Source organism: Fomitiporia mediterranea (assembly GCF_000271605.1).
Source record: "Fomitiporia mediterranea MF3/22 unplaced genomic scaffold FOMMEscaffold_1, whole genome shotgun sequence".
In the NCBI taxonomy this organism is placed as follows: Eukaryota; Fungi; Basidiomycota; class Agaricomycetes; order Hymenochaetales; family Hymenochaetaceae; genus Fomitiporia; species Fomitiporia mediterranea.
The window spans coordinates 177,970-193,156 of NW_006760386.1; the positions used below are offsets into that span (position 1 = coordinate 177,970).

Here is a 15,187-nt window from a genome sequence, read left to right on the forward strand (position 1 = left end):
CCTCAAGTCTGGTCCGATCCCAACCTCTACCTACTCGTATTCGCATCACAGCAGACACGGACACTCTCACTCGCTCTCTGCACAAATCTTGACGCAGGCTGCACTATGTATGTGTTTCGGTTTATTTTCCTTAATTATTGTAGATAATGATGTATCGTACAAATATTTTAATATAATTGATTTTTGTTATTTTAATAATGAATGGATGTAAGGGGAAATTATTATTATTAAGAAATAATAACTATGTATAGTCTCTGTAAAACATTACAAACGTGTATTACCCTTTCAAAACTTGGTAATCCTTACAATACATTTCAAAAAAGGGAGGTCCGATATTATGCATTTTATATGTTTAAAAGGGGTATTACCTTTATGTACTTTTATTACATTCATAAACCTTACAGTACCTTATACAAAGTTATACTACTTTATCAGAAATCAAGGTCCGATAATATGTAAATTACTTTTTTTACTTTTTTCACTTTTTTCACACCATTATAATGTAATATAACCTTTTAGACTTTTTCCCGATGAAGTTTTCCCTCTCAACAAATAGTCTAAGACTAGGCCTTCCCATCATTCATAACGATCAAGTAAGACCCTCTGTGCTGTAAAATGTTCTCGAGGGTACCAATACTACGAAGGGGCGGATGGAAGCTCAGGACACTCAGGGTGTATTCACAGCGATGGGAAGAGTGAGTGATATGGCACAAATATTAGAAGTTGTTTGTCGCTCATGCGCTTCCATCTTGCTCTACCCAAGTATGAGCAAATTCTTGATTGTCTCTGATCAGTCCTCGGTTACATTCGCTTCGAATAAGGCCCGCTGAATCATCAGTTCCTCTCTGCCATTGACGGCTCACAGACATGTTATCAGACACCCATCGCGTCAAATACGCCACCCATCTGGAAATTTCTTTGAGCCTCTCCATCGTTGACCTTGTTGAAAGGGCCCGTCAAATATGTCGCTTTCTCTGACAGACAAATCACGACCTTCTTGAACCGAGGAATAGCAAGCAAGGTATGAAGAAGTCCACTAGATAATTAACCGCCATAGAAACTAAAACGGCTTCCTACATCACAGTGTTTATACAAGAAACAGAATTCCGAGAACAGCTGAAATACAGAGCCGAACCGGAGGACAGGCAAGCAAGAAAAAATCCATTCAATAACGGTAAGACCGCAATTAGGAAATGGTGGTGAGTAAAACAAGGACAAAGACTTAGAACTAGAATGGGCATGTGCTTGGAGGGGCAACAGGGGAATCAGAGAAAACGATATGGAGGAGCGGGTGGATGGAAAGACCGCCTCTTGACGAGATTACCGCAAGCGGCGGCGTTTGATTCCTTTCCTGGAACCTTCGTTGTCACCATCGTTCTTACTATCAACCCCCTCCGCGTCCATCTTCGCGGTACGACCGGCAGCAATCCTCAACGAGGGTACCCATTCGCCTTTCAGGCCCAGTTCTTGTCGGTCCTCGGCATGCGCGTTGTTGAGCATATGACGCTCAATGGACTCCCATGAGTCCCGGGAGACGCGACCGTTGCACGTTATGCAAAGGAGACATGTTTCTTTAAAGCCGCCAATGTTCCAAGGGGCTTGTTACCGCACTTGAGTGGACAAACGTGCGGTTGCAGCCTCCTGTAAATCGAGCTTTTTGAAATGAGACCCAAATTGACTAAACAGATCCTCTGCGATTACAACGTCGCCGCAGCCAGGGAAAGGGCACTTTATTTGCTCTGACTTAGAAATATTACGTTCCAAACCGATTTTCTCCATGATTGTTACGCGCAATGGCTTTGCGGATGTCCCATTGGCCTGTACGAGCTTTCGGACAAAGCCCTGCCATTCGCATCGCAAGGAGAGCGTGGAGGCAACCTCCTTTTCTTTTTCCGCTTTTCTTTTCGTCTCGAGGGATGATCAACTCTCTTCTTTTCGCAAATCGATTCGCGTTCAATGCCTTTGACATTGTGAGTTCTCATTTTGACGAGTCATTATACCGTCAATATCCGTGACAAGACCTTCTGCTTGTCCTTGTGCGTCGTCACTGTTCTGAGATTTGCGGTTATAAGGGTTCATGGCGTCTTCGGCACCTCTGGCTCTTTTGAGTCCTTCAGGGGATTTGTGCAAGCGTCTTACGTCTGGACCCTCATACTGCATATCCAGCAAGGTAAGGGACTGGGCAGTGTGTTCTTGGCTGTTGACTCTGGGTGCATTAATAATAGGGGAATATGGGCTGCAAGAATCAGACCGAGATGGGAAGGCTTCTGAAGCAGCTTGACCAGTGCCAGTTATACAGTTGCCCTGAACAACTTCTGTTGTGTCATCAATGTGAACACTTTTGCTGCAACTGTCTAGTGCCTTCAACGAGGGGGGGCGCATGATGCCAGCAGAACCTAATGTAGACTGGCCATCAGATGCCATTGTGCACAGGTTAAGCCCTGTTGGGGAATGAACTGCGTAGGTAGTTTTGGAATAGTTGGGCTCGAGTCTGTCGGCTGCAGATCTCTGGTCCATGTTGACAAGACTATACACAGGCTCGACGGGTGTTTGGAGCACCTGGGGAGAGCATGTCGGCTCACGCGCCAAAGGTCTATAGAGCGAAATCAGTATGCTTAAGTATTTGTCAATGTAGTTGACCTACGGCATTGACGTATTGGCGTGCCCACCGATAGGTAATATTACCTGTCCGACCGTCGCGGTCGACGGGATGCGGTTGGTTGCCTCGCAATGGGTCGAGGGTACACTAGGCCTCGACTCACTCGGTGGATTGTGCACAGGTCGTTCTGCTCCTTCGCCAATTCTTTAAACAAATGAGCTATTCGCTCCGCATGGACAGGGAATAGACTTACTTTGATTTGTTGGCGTCCTCATCATCCTCGTCCCAAAACTTCGTCCATTCCAGAAAGTACTCGGGTATCTCTTGTCGTGTACAAGAGTAGATAGTTCCTGGGACGTCCTCGCCGTCCTCGCCATGCGAGGCATGCTGAGGAATCGCTGTCGACGGACTATTGGCTAGACTGCAGCACAGGAGTGAGCCACGATCTATAAAAATGGCGCGCGCAACTACTCACTGACAGTCGCGGGTCATGGCGTGCAATTGTGGTTGTTGCGAAAGAAAATACTCAAAAGGCGAGGAATACCCTTGATCCATTCTTCTCTCGATGAATAAAGCGCAGACGTGAGGGATGATAGCTCTGCCGGGTGGAGAGGGGGATAGACAGGGTAGCGATAGAAGCGTTGTGGCTTGTTAGAGAGTCGTTGGAAGTGGAGAGAGTCAAAGCCAGAGTCGGCTGGGTTGGACAATAATTATACAATACGCTCAGTATTAGGACAGGGACTTGAGTGATTGGAAAGGAAACCTTCTCCCAATCGAGCACTAGAGTTTTCTGCCTCGATGTGCTTCAACGTGCCCCCTATACTGTGCGCTTAGGCAGAGAGCACTGCGCATGGCTCGTGAGGCCAAAGCACTCGCATTAAACCATCCATTTCAGACAATGACGGTCACGATCGATGGTTCAATCGCGAAGCGGGCGCTTCCGCCATCAGCACGGAGAACACGATCCTATTGGGGTGCAAGATCTTCACCTTCTCGACCTTATTCTATGGGCCCTTAACGCAGCTGGACGAGTCATAGCCAAGAGGTCGTGCTCTTGCGGCTTGCCCCCCTCCCCTCCCCTCTACAAACTACTACATAGACCTGTGCAGACTGTTGCACCGTGGTTAGCGAGCGATTAGTAACATGAGAAAATCAATAGCCATATCAGCACAGCATCCTCTGAAAATCGTTCATATTCTGTACACTGTCCCTCTGAGTATCCGTGCAATGCGTCGACACAGGAAGTATACTCAGCTTAACTCTACCTTCACGGCGGTGCATCTACTTAAACCAGGTTTCTTGCCAGAAAATTTTCTGATGAACAAACAAGGCTGTGAGTTAGTCTTGCAATTTTAGGCACGGGCAGACCTATGTGCTAGGTATTCTAGATGGCCTAGCTCAGAGTAAAGTGTTCCCAGATAATAATACACAAAAATATGAACAATTATAAACACTATCTACAATATGTTTCCAGTTTGTATATGATCTTGGATTACACCACATAGCAAGTTTCACATACATAGCAAAGAGAAATTACATCTAATTATGGGCAACTTACATAGAGGTAAAAAATCAAAGACATTACACCAAATGTGATGAGGGGGCAAACAACACATTTCCTAACAAGACTACATAGTATGGCATGCAACACGAATGCTGATGCACAAAGATTGTGTGACAGTTGGGGAAGAAGTACAAAACAGAGCAAGGGAGAATACAGTGCGGGTGTGGAAAGTGTTTGTGAACTTGAATGTCTGGCAAAATGAAATAGGTCAAGAAACGAAACAAAAACATACAACAGCACAATAGAAATACTGTGCCAAATTTGACAAATGTAAGATCAGAGGGTTGTGCCATTGAACGCAAGTAAGAGAGAAACACGGTAATGCTACTAGCAAAGCTTACTCTAGTGTTGTTGTCGCTGCTTTCAAACAAGCAACAACAGCTCTAAGGAGATTTTTACTCTTTCCTACAGTCAAGACATCTGTGAATGCGAATATGATTCTATCATTGCTTGATGCAAGGATTGTGCCAAGTTTGAATTCACTGCTAAGTCTTTTGCCAACTGCTAGATACATATAGATTGGTGATCGCGTGTGCTTGTGGACCGTGCGTGAGAAAACTGAAGTACAGCCAAAAACTGTCGTTCACGCTGCCACAGTGTGCCATTATATTCTTCACAATGTCTATAACTTGCACTTATAGCGCAACACAGTAATATAATGTGGGTCTTATACAGTCTTTCTCTATTCGGAGCTGATGAATACGCTCCTGTCCAGAACATTCGTGTATCCCCATCATGTATCAACTCAAGGACTTAGGACTCTGAATTTGTGCTGTATATTTGCTCGAAAGTACAAATGTCGCGAAGGAGGCAACGATGATTCATGGTGCCCAAGGCGTCTTCGCAAAGATGGGAAGGGTGAGTGGTATGGCACAGATGATATATTTTTTGTTACTCAACATCCAATAGCCCAACTAGTGCCATCCGAGCATAAGCAAACCCTCGGTTTCCTGTGATTCATCCTCGACTGGATTCATAAGTATTCACCAGACTATGTTGTCCGGACTTCCCTAATGGTAGCTTGGCAAAAGGCCCTCTGGGCCATCAGATCCCTCGTGCCATTGCCGGCTCACAGACATGCTATCCAACATCCATCGCGTCAAATACGCCACCTATCCGGGATTTTCTTTCAGACTCTCTTCGTCGATGACTTTATTAAAAGGGCGTAGCAGTTCTTTCGATTTCTCAGATAGACAGATCTCGACCTTCTTCAACCCAGGATAGCGAGCAAGGTATGAGGAACTCCTCTAGATGACACTCTATCCTAAACACTAAATCGTCTTCCTATAACATAGTTCTTATAGGAGGAATAGAATTCCGAGAAGACCATACTGAAACCTTCAGCCTCCTTTGCAAGGCGTGCAACAGTCGCGTCTCCAGGGACTCATGGGAGTCCATTGAGCGTCATATGCTCAACAAAGCGCATGCCGAGGACCGACAAGAACTAGGCTTGAAAAGCGAATGGGTACCTTCGTCGAGGGTTGCTGCACGTCGTACCACGAAGATAGACACTGAGGAGATTGACAGCAAGGATAATGTTGACAACGAAGGTTCCAGCAAAGGAATCAAACGTCGCCGCTTGCGGTAACCTCGTCAAGAGGCGATCTCTCCATCCACCCGCTACTCCCTATCGTTTCCTCTGGTTCCCCTGTTGCCTCTCCCAAGCACATGCACATTCTAGTCCTAAACATTTTCCTTGCTTTACTCACCGCCGTTTCCTAATCGCAGTCGCACCGTTATTGAATCATTTTTTTTCTTGCTTGCTTGCTCTCTGGTTCGTCTCTGTATTCTAGCTGCCTTAAGTGCTTTTTCAGGGCGGCCAATGTGCCAAGGGGCTTGTTACCACACTTGAGCAGGCAATCGTGGGGTCCAGCCTCCGGTAAATCGAGCTTCTTGAAATGAGATCCAAAGTGGCTGAACAGATCATCCGCAATTACAACGTCGTCGCAGCCCGGGAGAGGGCACGTTATTCGCTCTGACCTGGAAATGTTACGCTCCAGACCAATCTTTGCCATGATCGTTACGCGCAATGGCTTTGCGGATGTCCCATCCGCTTGTACGAGCTTCCGGACAAAACTCCTGCCATTCGCATCGCTATGAGGCCGTGGTGGCAACCCCCTTTTCTCCTTCCGCTTTTCTTTTGGCCTCGAAGGATGATCAACTTCCTTCTTTTCGATGATGAATTCACGTCCAATGTCATTGACACCGCGTGCCTCTTTTTGATGAGCTGCAGTGCTGTCAGTAACCGTTGCGAAATCCTCCGCCCTTTCTCGTGTCTTGCCCTTCTGTGATATACTGTTATAAAGGTTCTCGGATTTCTTCGTTCCTCTGGCTCTCTGAGTCCTTCGGAGGATTCACACAAGTGATCCGTGTTTGGATCTTTATGCTGTATACCCAGTACAGTGGCGGACTCGGTAGCTTGTGTCTGCTTTTGAAAAGCAGATGCATCGATAGAGGAATATGGATTGCGAGAATCAAGTTGAGGTGAGGAGACCCTTGATCCATTTTTATCAGTACCAGACGGAGGACTGCCCTGGTCGCGCGCGTTTTGCACGAAGGGGTTAGGCTTGAACCTTGTTGAAAAGTGAGCAGCATAGGTAGAAGCATAGTAGTTGGACTCGAGTCCGTTGGCTGCAGGACTCTGAGCCTCGCAAGTGTTCTCGAGAGCGCACACAGGTCCAATGGGCGTTTGGAGCAGAAGTGGAGAGCATGTAGGCTCCCGTGTCAAAGGTCTGTAGAGGTAAATGAGTATGTGTAAGAATATAGCGATGAAGTTCACTCACGGAATCGATCCGCTATTGTGCTCGGCGACGGGTAATGGTACCTGTCTGGCTGTTGCAGATGTCGCAATGTGGGTGGTCGGCTCGCAATGGGTCGCGGGTACACTAAGCCTTGGCTCACTCGGCGGATCGTGTTCAGGCTGTTCTGCTCCTTCGCCATTACTATAAACAAATGAGCTGTTCGCTCCATATAGACAGGGAATGGACTTACTTTGATTTGTTGACGTCCTCATCATCCTCGTCCCGAAACTTCGTCCATTCCCGAAAGTACTTGGGTATCCCTTGTTGTGTACAAGGGGCAACAGCTCCTCGGGCATCCGGGCCTTCCTCGTTATTCGGGGTGTGCTGGGGAATTGCCATCGACGGACCCTTGGCTGAACTGCAGCACGGGAATGAGCTGCGAACTATGGAAAAAAGCGCACACGACTACTTACTGACAGCCACGGGCAATGGTGTGCATTTGTGGTTGTTGGGAAAGAAAATAATCAAAAGGCGAGGAATATTCTTGCTCCATTCTTCCCTTAGGGAATAAAGCGCAGACGTGAGGGATGATAGCTCTACCGGGTGGAGGAGGAGAGAGATGGGGCAGCGTTAGAAGCGTCGTGGCTTATTGGAGAGTAGTTGGAAGTGGAGAGAGTCAAAGCCAGAGCCGGCTGGGTTGGACAATATTTATACAATACGCTCAGTATTTGGATAGGGATTTGATTGATTGGAAAGGAAACATTCTCCAAATCGAGCACTGGAATTTTCCGCTTGAACGACGAGAACGTACCTCCTGTGCCCCTATACTGTGCGCTTAGGCAGTGAGCCGTGCATGACTCGCGAGGCCAAAGCATACGCATTAAACCATTTCAGACAATAACGGCCACGATCGATGGTTCAATCGCGAAGCGGGCGCTTCCGTTCGCCATCAGCACGAGTAGCACGATCCGATTGGAGTGCAGCATCTTCACCCTCTCGACCTTATTCTATGGACGCTTAACACAGCTAGACGAGGCAGAATCAAGGTCGTGCTCGTGCGCCCTTCCCTCTCCCTCCCCTCTTACAAACTACTATATACGTCTGTGCAGACTGCCTCGCCGTGGTTAGCGAGCGATTAGCAAAATGAGAAAATCAATGGCTATATCGGCACGGCATCCTCTGACAATCGCTCATGTTCTGTGCCCTGTCCCTCTGCGTATCATGCATCCCGTCAACGCGGGAAGCATGCTGGGCTGCTCAACTCTACCTTATGGCGATACATCTTCTTGAACCAAGGTGTTTGCCAGCAAAATTTCTGATGGACAAGCGAGGCAGCAGATCGTCTTTGTTTTACGGATGCGGGCAGACTGCATATTCCAGATGGCCTAACCCAAAGCGAGACGCACTGACTTCTGATTTAAAGACTGTCCCAGAGCAAGTGTACTTAACTTAGGACCTCCCTGTAACATGTGTTTATCTCCAAGGAACAATGTGCGAAACTATAGACTATTATTGCCTTGCCTTAATGACACTCTTTGGCCCCATTGTAGTAGCTGATATTCTATTATTTACATAAAAGACGATGTCCAGCGTTAGTAACTCATACAGACAGGTGAAGACGAAAGACTGTGTATTTTGATCCATCAACCCTTACTGCAAGCCGTAAGTTCGTATTTGATCTTAGCTTACACGACACAGTAAGTTCTATAAGGGAAAGAGAAATCACATCTATTTGTGGATGACGTACACGGGGTTAAGAGATCGAAGGCAACAAGCCAAAAGCAATGAAGAGGCAAGCAATACAGTTCTCTTCTAAGACAACATGGTACGTCGCACAGCACGAATGGTAATGCACAATCATTATAAGACAGCTAAAAAGCGGGAAGGAGAATACAACAAAGATGAGAGAAGTCAATGAAGATGTGGAAAGCGTTTGTGGATTTGAAGATCTGTTGAAATGAAAGGAATCGAAAAAAGAAGCAAAAAGCATACAACAAACAAAGTAAAGATATCTTCATCTTCAAAGATGCGTTAATGCCTCTGGAGAAACCTTTGCTCTTTTCTGTGAGCGAGACATCTGCTAGTTCGAATTTGACACTATCATGCCACCTAGATGATAGCATGAAATTCGAATTCGCTTCCTCAGCCACTGCTCTCCCAGTTTCTGCTGCTGCCTCCTTTGAAATAGGGAATTAATCTAGTACGAGTGCCAAATTCATTTCCTGACTGCTAGTGGTGGCTCATAAATAAAGCCTATTGCTGATTGGCAATCGCTTGTGCGTGGGAAAACTGGTAAGCTGACGAGCTGACGAAAATTGAGGTTGACGTTGCTATATCATTACAATGCATGATACCTCTTAGCTTCGACATAATGAACAACAGGAGTAATGTAACGTGGGTCTTGTACAGTTTTGGCTCTATCCAGAGCTAATGAATAATTCCTATCTAGGCTATCAGAGCATTCAATAGCAACTTTGTCCGGTGTGCGTAAGACCATGTATCTGTTCTGTATATTATTCTCGAGGGCGGCGATGCTGCGAAAGGCGCGATGATGTCTCAGGATGCTCAAGGTATACTCACAAAGGTAGAAAAAGTGAGTGGCATGGCACAGATGTTGGAATTTTTGACGCTCATCATGTAATTTCAACACGCTTCCAACTTGTGCAACCCAGGCATGAGCGAACTCTCAATTGTCTGTGATCAGTCCTCGATTACATTCATCAATATTTTTCACCCGATGTATTGTCTGGGCCTCCCTAATGATCGCTTGGCAAAAGGCCCTCTGAACCATCAGTTCCTTCGTGCCATTGACGTCTCTCAGACACGTTATCTGACATTCATCGTGTCAAATACGCTATCTACTCGGACCTTCTCTTCATCAGTGACCATGTTAAAAGTGCGCATCAGTGTTATAGTTTCTCTGCCAGACTAATCATAACCGTCTTGAACCTAGGAATAGCGGGCAAGGTATGAGGAACTCCACTAGATAACGCTCTATCCTAAACACTAAATCGGCTTCCTACAACAGTGTTTATAAAAGAAAGAGAATTTTCCGAGAACAACTAGAATACAGGGACGAACCAGCGAGCAAGCAAGCAGGAAAAAATTGATCCGATAATGGTAAGACTGCGATTAGGAAACGGTGGTGAGTAAAGCAAGGAAAAGCTTTAGGACTAGAATGTGCGGATGCTTAGAGGGGCAACAGCGGGACCAGATAAAATGATAGAGGGGGAGGGTGGGCGGGTGGATGGAAAGTTCGTCCCTTGACGAGGTTACCGCAAGCGACGCCGTTTGGTTCCTTTGCTGGAACCTTCGTTGTCGCCATCATCCTTGCTGTCAATCTCCTTCCCGTCCATCCTTTTGGTACCACCAGCAGCAACCCTCGACGAGAGTACCCATTCGCTTTTCAGGCCCAGTTCTTGTCGGTCCTTGTCATGCGCCTCGGTGAGTAAATGACGCTCAATGGACTCCCATGAGTCCCTGGAGACCCGACCGTTGCACGTTTTGCAAAGGAGACTAAACGTCTTTGAATGATCCCTCAAATGTTTTTTGAGGGCGGCCAACGTGCCAAGGGGCTTCTTACCGCACTTGAGCGGACAATCGTGCGGGCCACCCTCCGGTAAATTGAGCCTTTTGAAATGAGATCCGAAATGGCTGAACAGATCCTCGGAAATCACAACGTCGCTGCAGCCAGGGAGAGAGCACGTTATTCGCTCTGACCTAGAAACGCCCCGATCCAGCCCAATCTTCGCCGTTATAGATAAGCGCAACGGTTTTGCGGATGTCCCATCCGCTTGTAAGAGCTTTCGGACAAAGCCCCTGCCATTCGCATCGCAAGGAGGCCGCGGAGGCAACTTCCTTTTCTCCTTCCGCTTTTCTTTTGGTCTCGAAGGATGATCAACTTCCTTCTTTTCGATGATGGGATCGCGTCCAATGTCTTTGACACCGCGAGCCTCTTTTTGATGAGCCGCAGTGCTGTCAGTAACTGTTGCGAAATCTTCTACCCTTTCTCGTGTCTTGCCCTTCTGTGATATACGGTTATACGGGTTTACGGATTCGTTGGCTCCTCTGGCTCCTTTGAGTCCTTCGGAGGATTCACACAAGTGATCCGTGTTTGGATCCTTATGCTGTATATCCTGAACAGTGGCAGACTCAGCAGCTCGTACTGGGCTTTCAAAAGCGGATGCATCGGCAGGGGAATATGGAATACAAGAATCAGGTTGAGGTGATAAGATTCTTGATTCGTTCTGAACAGAGCCAGACGCGAGACTGTCCTGGTCGCACACGTTTGCCATAGAGCGTTGCACGAAGGGGTTAGGCTTGAACTCTGTTGAGAAGTGAGCAGCATAGGTAGAGGCATAGTAGTTGGACTCGAGTCCGTTGGCTGCAGGACTCTGAGCCTCGCAAGTGTTCCCGAGCGCACACACAGGTCCAACGGGTGTTTGGAGCAGAAGTGGAGAGCATGTAGGCTCCCGTGTCAAAGGTCTGTAGAAGTAAATGAGTATGTGTAACAATATAGCGATGAATTTCACTCACGGAATTGATCCGCTATTATGCTCGGCGACGGGTAATGGTACCTGTCTGGATGTCGCAGATGTCGCAATGTGGGAGGTCGGCTCGCAATGGGTCGCGGGTACACTAAGCCTCGACTCACTCGGTGGATTGTGCACAGGTCGTTCTGCTCCTTCGCCAATACTTTAAACAAATGAGCTATTCGCTCCGCATGGACAGGGAATGGTCTTACTTTGATTTGTTGACGTCCTCATCATCCTCGTCCCAAAACTTCGTCCATTTCCGAAAGCACTCGGGTATCTCTTGTCGTGTACAAGATTCGATAGTTCCTGGGACGTCCTCGCCGTCGTCGCTGTGCGAGGCATGCTGAGGAATCGCTGTCGACGGACTATTGACTAGACTGCAGCACAGGAGTGAGCCACGATCTATTGAAATGGCGTGCGCAACTACTCACTGACAGCCATGAGCCATAGCGTGCAATTGTGGTTGTTGGGAAAGAAAATACTCAAAAGGCGAGGAATACCCTTGATCCATTCTTCCCTCGATGAATAAAGCGCAGACGTGAGGGATGATAGCTCTGCCGGGTGGAGAGGGGGATAGACAGGGTAGCGATAGAAGCGTTGTGGCTTGTTAGAGAGTCGTTGGAAGTGGAGAGAGTCAAAGCCAGAGTCGGCTGGGTTGGACAATAATTACACAATACGCTCAGTATTAGGACAGGGAGTTGAGTGATTGGAAAGGAAACCTTCTCCCAATCGAGCACTAGAATTTTCTGCCTCGACGTGCTTCAACGTGCCCCCTATACTGTGCGCTTAGGCAGAGAGCACTTCTCGCGAGGCCAAAGCACTCGCATTAAACCATTTCAGACAATGATGGCCATGATTGGTGGTTCAATCGTGAAGCGGGCGCTTCCGCCATCAGCACCGGGAACACGATCCGATTTGAGTGCAACATCTTCACCTTCAAGTTCTCGACCTTATTTTGCGGACCCTTGACGCAGCTGGACGAGTCATAACCAAGGTTGTGCTTTTGCCGCCCTCCGCCCTTTCCCCCCTTCAAACTACTACATAGACCTATGCAGACTGCCGTGCGGTGGTTAGAGAGCGATTAGTAAAATGAGAAAATCAATTGCCATGTCGGTACAGCATCCTTTGACAATCCTTCATATTTTGTGCACTGTCCCTCTGGGTGATAGTACATCGCGTCGATGCGGGAAGTACACTGGACTGCCCTACTCCACCTTCATGGCGATGCATCTACTTGAGACGAGTTGTTCGCCAGCCAGCGAAATTCCTAATGAACAAACGAGGCAATGAACTAGTCCTTGCAAATATGGGCGCGGGTGGATCGGATGTTTCAGATAACCCTCAGAGAAAGACGCACTAACTTCTGCCTTCAAGAGCGTCCCTGGGCAAGTGTACTTGACGTAGAAACTCCTATAACATAAGTTTATTCCCAGGGAACAATACGCGACACTATAGATTATTATCGCAGACAAGTCATTTTACTCATTAATTACAATTATTAATAGAACCTTAACTCGCGACTAATTGGGTAACTCTTTCCATTCTGATCCAAATCGATTTGCCATATGCACCACCATCTGTGCCACTCAATTTAGTATTATATTGTCTGACGTATTCTACATTTCTGAGACTCCCTATTTTCTAAGTTTCGCACCCTTGATATTCATTGATAATGTACTATCGTCTGGATGATGTCTTTGTGACATTTTGACCAAGAATTGCTATATCAGACTATTTGTGATAATAAAGACAAAACAGCATGACGCTTCCGCTGTTATCCCTTACTGCGGTGCATTTGTCTGTATGTGATATTGGTACACTGCGACATATGCTCCACACAGAAACAAAATATCCATCTAATTGTGAGCGAGTTTTACGTGAAGGAACAAGATTGGAGGCAAGACACCGAAAGTTATGAGGGGAGATCGATACACTTCCTATTTCCAATGGTACACGCTACGACGTACAACATGAATGCTAATGTACGAAATCATGAGATAGCTAGAAAACACAGTGGAAATGCAAGGTCAATATACAACGAAGATGAGAGCAATCAATGCAAATGAGTAAAGCATTTGTGAACTTGAAAATGACAAGGTCAAGGAAAGAAGGATAGCATAGAGAAGTCCGACTAATGTAAGACTACGAAAGGGAGGTGCAATTGGGCACGAGTTAGGAGAAATTCGGCAGCAATGCTACTCGCCTGAAATTTGATTATAGACGTCGTCGCTTCTTTCCCGTGCTCGAACCTTCGATAAATTCGTATTCGACGCCGCCATTGTCGGACGAGGCCTCGACCTTCACGGTATCCTCTTTTGTATGGTCCTCCTTATCAGCACCGATATCACCAACAACTTTCCACTGCAGACCGAGCTCCTTCCAGACTGCTGCGTGCTTTATCGGCTTGGTCTCGAGGTGCCGGATCACTTGATCCCAAGAGACCCTGCTGAAACTGCCCGAACAAGCTTCACAGTATTGTTCGCCTGCATGAAGATGGGCCTGCAGAACGTGCCGTTTCCGTGCTGGCAGATCTTTCTGGGTGCGTTTACATCCGACGACAGGACAGGTCGCCCCAGATGCAAGATCGAGGTGTTTGAGGTGTCCTTCAACGTGCTTTGCGACATCCGCTTCGCTTAACTTTTCCTTACACTCAGAGAAAACACACGTATATTCACTTTTCGCTTTCCGGAGGCCCATGGCCTTCCGTACACGATCCTTGGGTAGTGAGCTCGCCGAGAGGCCATCGCCCGTGATAAGCGCTTTGACAACGCTTTTGCTCTGCCGAGACGATTTCTTTTTAGTGGCATCCTTAGCTGGCCTTTTCATCGTAGAAACAGGCGCCTCTTGGTCATTGCTCAAACGGACCGGCTCAATCACGCTGGCATCGGCTTCAGGAACGTGTTCACTTTGCGTGTCCCCAGGGTGCGGTACTTCGCCAGCAGGCCCGGACGAGACCTGGAAGGTGAATTCAGCCTGCAACGGTGCAGTAGAGTGTGAACCACCATTATCTGAATGTGATGGAACAAGCGGCTGAGTCTTTCCAGTCGGGCTACCTGAGACCAGATTGGAACTCGGAGTGTGGGTGGGACGCACTGCCTCGGGATTGAGCTGCAGTTCCGAACGAAAGCAATCTTGTCCAATCGACTGCGAAACCGGAGTGAGAGACTCGCGATCAACGACCGTTCCGTGGAAAGGTTCGGAGAGCTCAATCGGGGTTGTGAGTGAAGGGGTTGCGAGTAAGGAAGGTGAGCGCGTGATTCCACGAGACAACGGTCTGCAGGAATGAGTCAGGAAACCAAAGCATCCTCCTTGAAGGATTCGACTCACGGAAGGGAATATCTCGAAGGCTCGCTGAGTGGACTTGCGTAATCTTCATTTATTATCGGATGATCTAGTGGTGCTTCCAAGGGGATCGAGAATCGACTTTCGCCTGTGCTCCAAAGGTGGCTGTCATGCAGCGAGTCGTCGAGCGGGTAGTCATTCCGTGAATGACCAGGATAGAAATCGGGAGCAACTGAGTTACTCTCTGTCGTGATTTCGGAGGTCAGCGCCTGGAGAGCAAATGATTCTTTTCCAATGTTCTGGATATCACTGTGCACGGTTAAGCTTTAGCCCTTAGAAAAGGGGAAAGCAACCTACTTTGAATTTTCCTGTGTCTTTGGGGGGTCGAAAACAGTACACCATTGGCTAAGATCCACTTCATCTTCTTGTTCGTAGCCGTTTGTACAGTTATTTTTGTTGTCGAAAT

At 47.4% G+C, this 15,187-nt stretch overlaps 5 protein-coding genes across 5 annotated transcripts; 2 read left to right on the forward strand and 3 right to left on the reverse strand.

Moving 5' to 3' along the window:
* Positions 1–1,320: 1,320 nt before the first annotated feature.
* Positions 1,321–3,091, reverse strand: FOMMEDRAFT_149687 (uncharacterized protein; the record flags this gene model as incomplete). The annotated part of the gene is made up of 6 exons (XM_007261078.1): positions 1,321–1,571; positions 1,626–1,895; positions 2,001–2,593; positions 2,645–2,803; positions 2,853–3,020; positions 3,075–3,091. 6 exons carry the CDS (start codon positions 3,089–3,091, stop codon positions 1,321–1,323), a joined length of 1,458 nt encoding a protein of 485 aa, XP_007261140.1.
* A 73-nt stretch (positions 3,092–3,164) lies between these two features.
* Positions 3,165–3,617, forward strand: FOMMEDRAFT_149688 (uncharacterized protein; the record flags this gene model as incomplete). The annotated part of the gene is made up of 2 exons (XM_007261079.1): positions 3,165–3,181; positions 3,434–3,617. The coding sequence occupies 2 exons, from the start codon at positions 3,165–3,167 to the stop codon at positions 3,615–3,617; spliced, it is 201 nt and encodes a 66-aa protein (XP_007261141.1).
* A 1,362-nt stretch (positions 3,618–4,979) lies between these two features.
* On the forward strand, positions 4,980–5,751 carry FOMMEDRAFT_149689 (uncharacterized protein; the record flags this gene model as incomplete). The annotated part of the gene is made up of 3 exons (XM_007261080.1): positions 4,980–5,021; positions 5,326–5,395; positions 5,459–5,751. The coding sequence occupies 3 exons, from the start codon at positions 4,980–4,982 to the stop codon at positions 5,749–5,751; spliced, it is 405 nt and encodes a 134-aa protein (XP_007261142.1).
* A 148-nt stretch (positions 5,752–5,899) lies between these two features.
* FOMMEDRAFT_149690 (uncharacterized protein) lies at positions 5,900–7,890 on the reverse strand (the record flags this gene model as incomplete). Its single annotated transcript, XM_007261081.1, has 7 exons — positions 5,900–6,506; positions 6,575–6,895; positions 6,947–7,105; positions 7,155–7,322; positions 7,378–7,549; positions 7,624–7,726; positions 7,801–7,890. 7 exons carry the CDS (start codon positions 7,888–7,890, stop codon positions 5,900–5,902), a joined length of 1,620 nt encoding a protein of 539 aa, XP_007261143.1.
* A 5,763-nt stretch (positions 7,891–13,653) lies between these two features.
* FOMMEDRAFT_143703 (uncharacterized protein) lies at positions 13,654–15,090 on the reverse strand (the record flags this gene model as incomplete). The annotated part of the gene is made up of 4 exons (XM_007261082.1): positions 15,079–15,090; positions 14,767–15,030; positions 14,533–14,713; positions 13,654–14,412 (listed from the first exon to the last, which is right to left on the reverse strand). The coding sequence occupies exon 4, from the start codon at positions 14,263–14,265 to the stop codon at positions 13,654–13,656; it is 612 nt and encodes a 203-aa protein (XP_007261144.1). The 5' UTR covers positions 14,266–14,412; positions 14,533–14,713; positions 14,767–15,030; positions 15,079–15,090.
* Between the last annotated feature and the right edge of the window lie 97 nt (positions 15,091–15,187).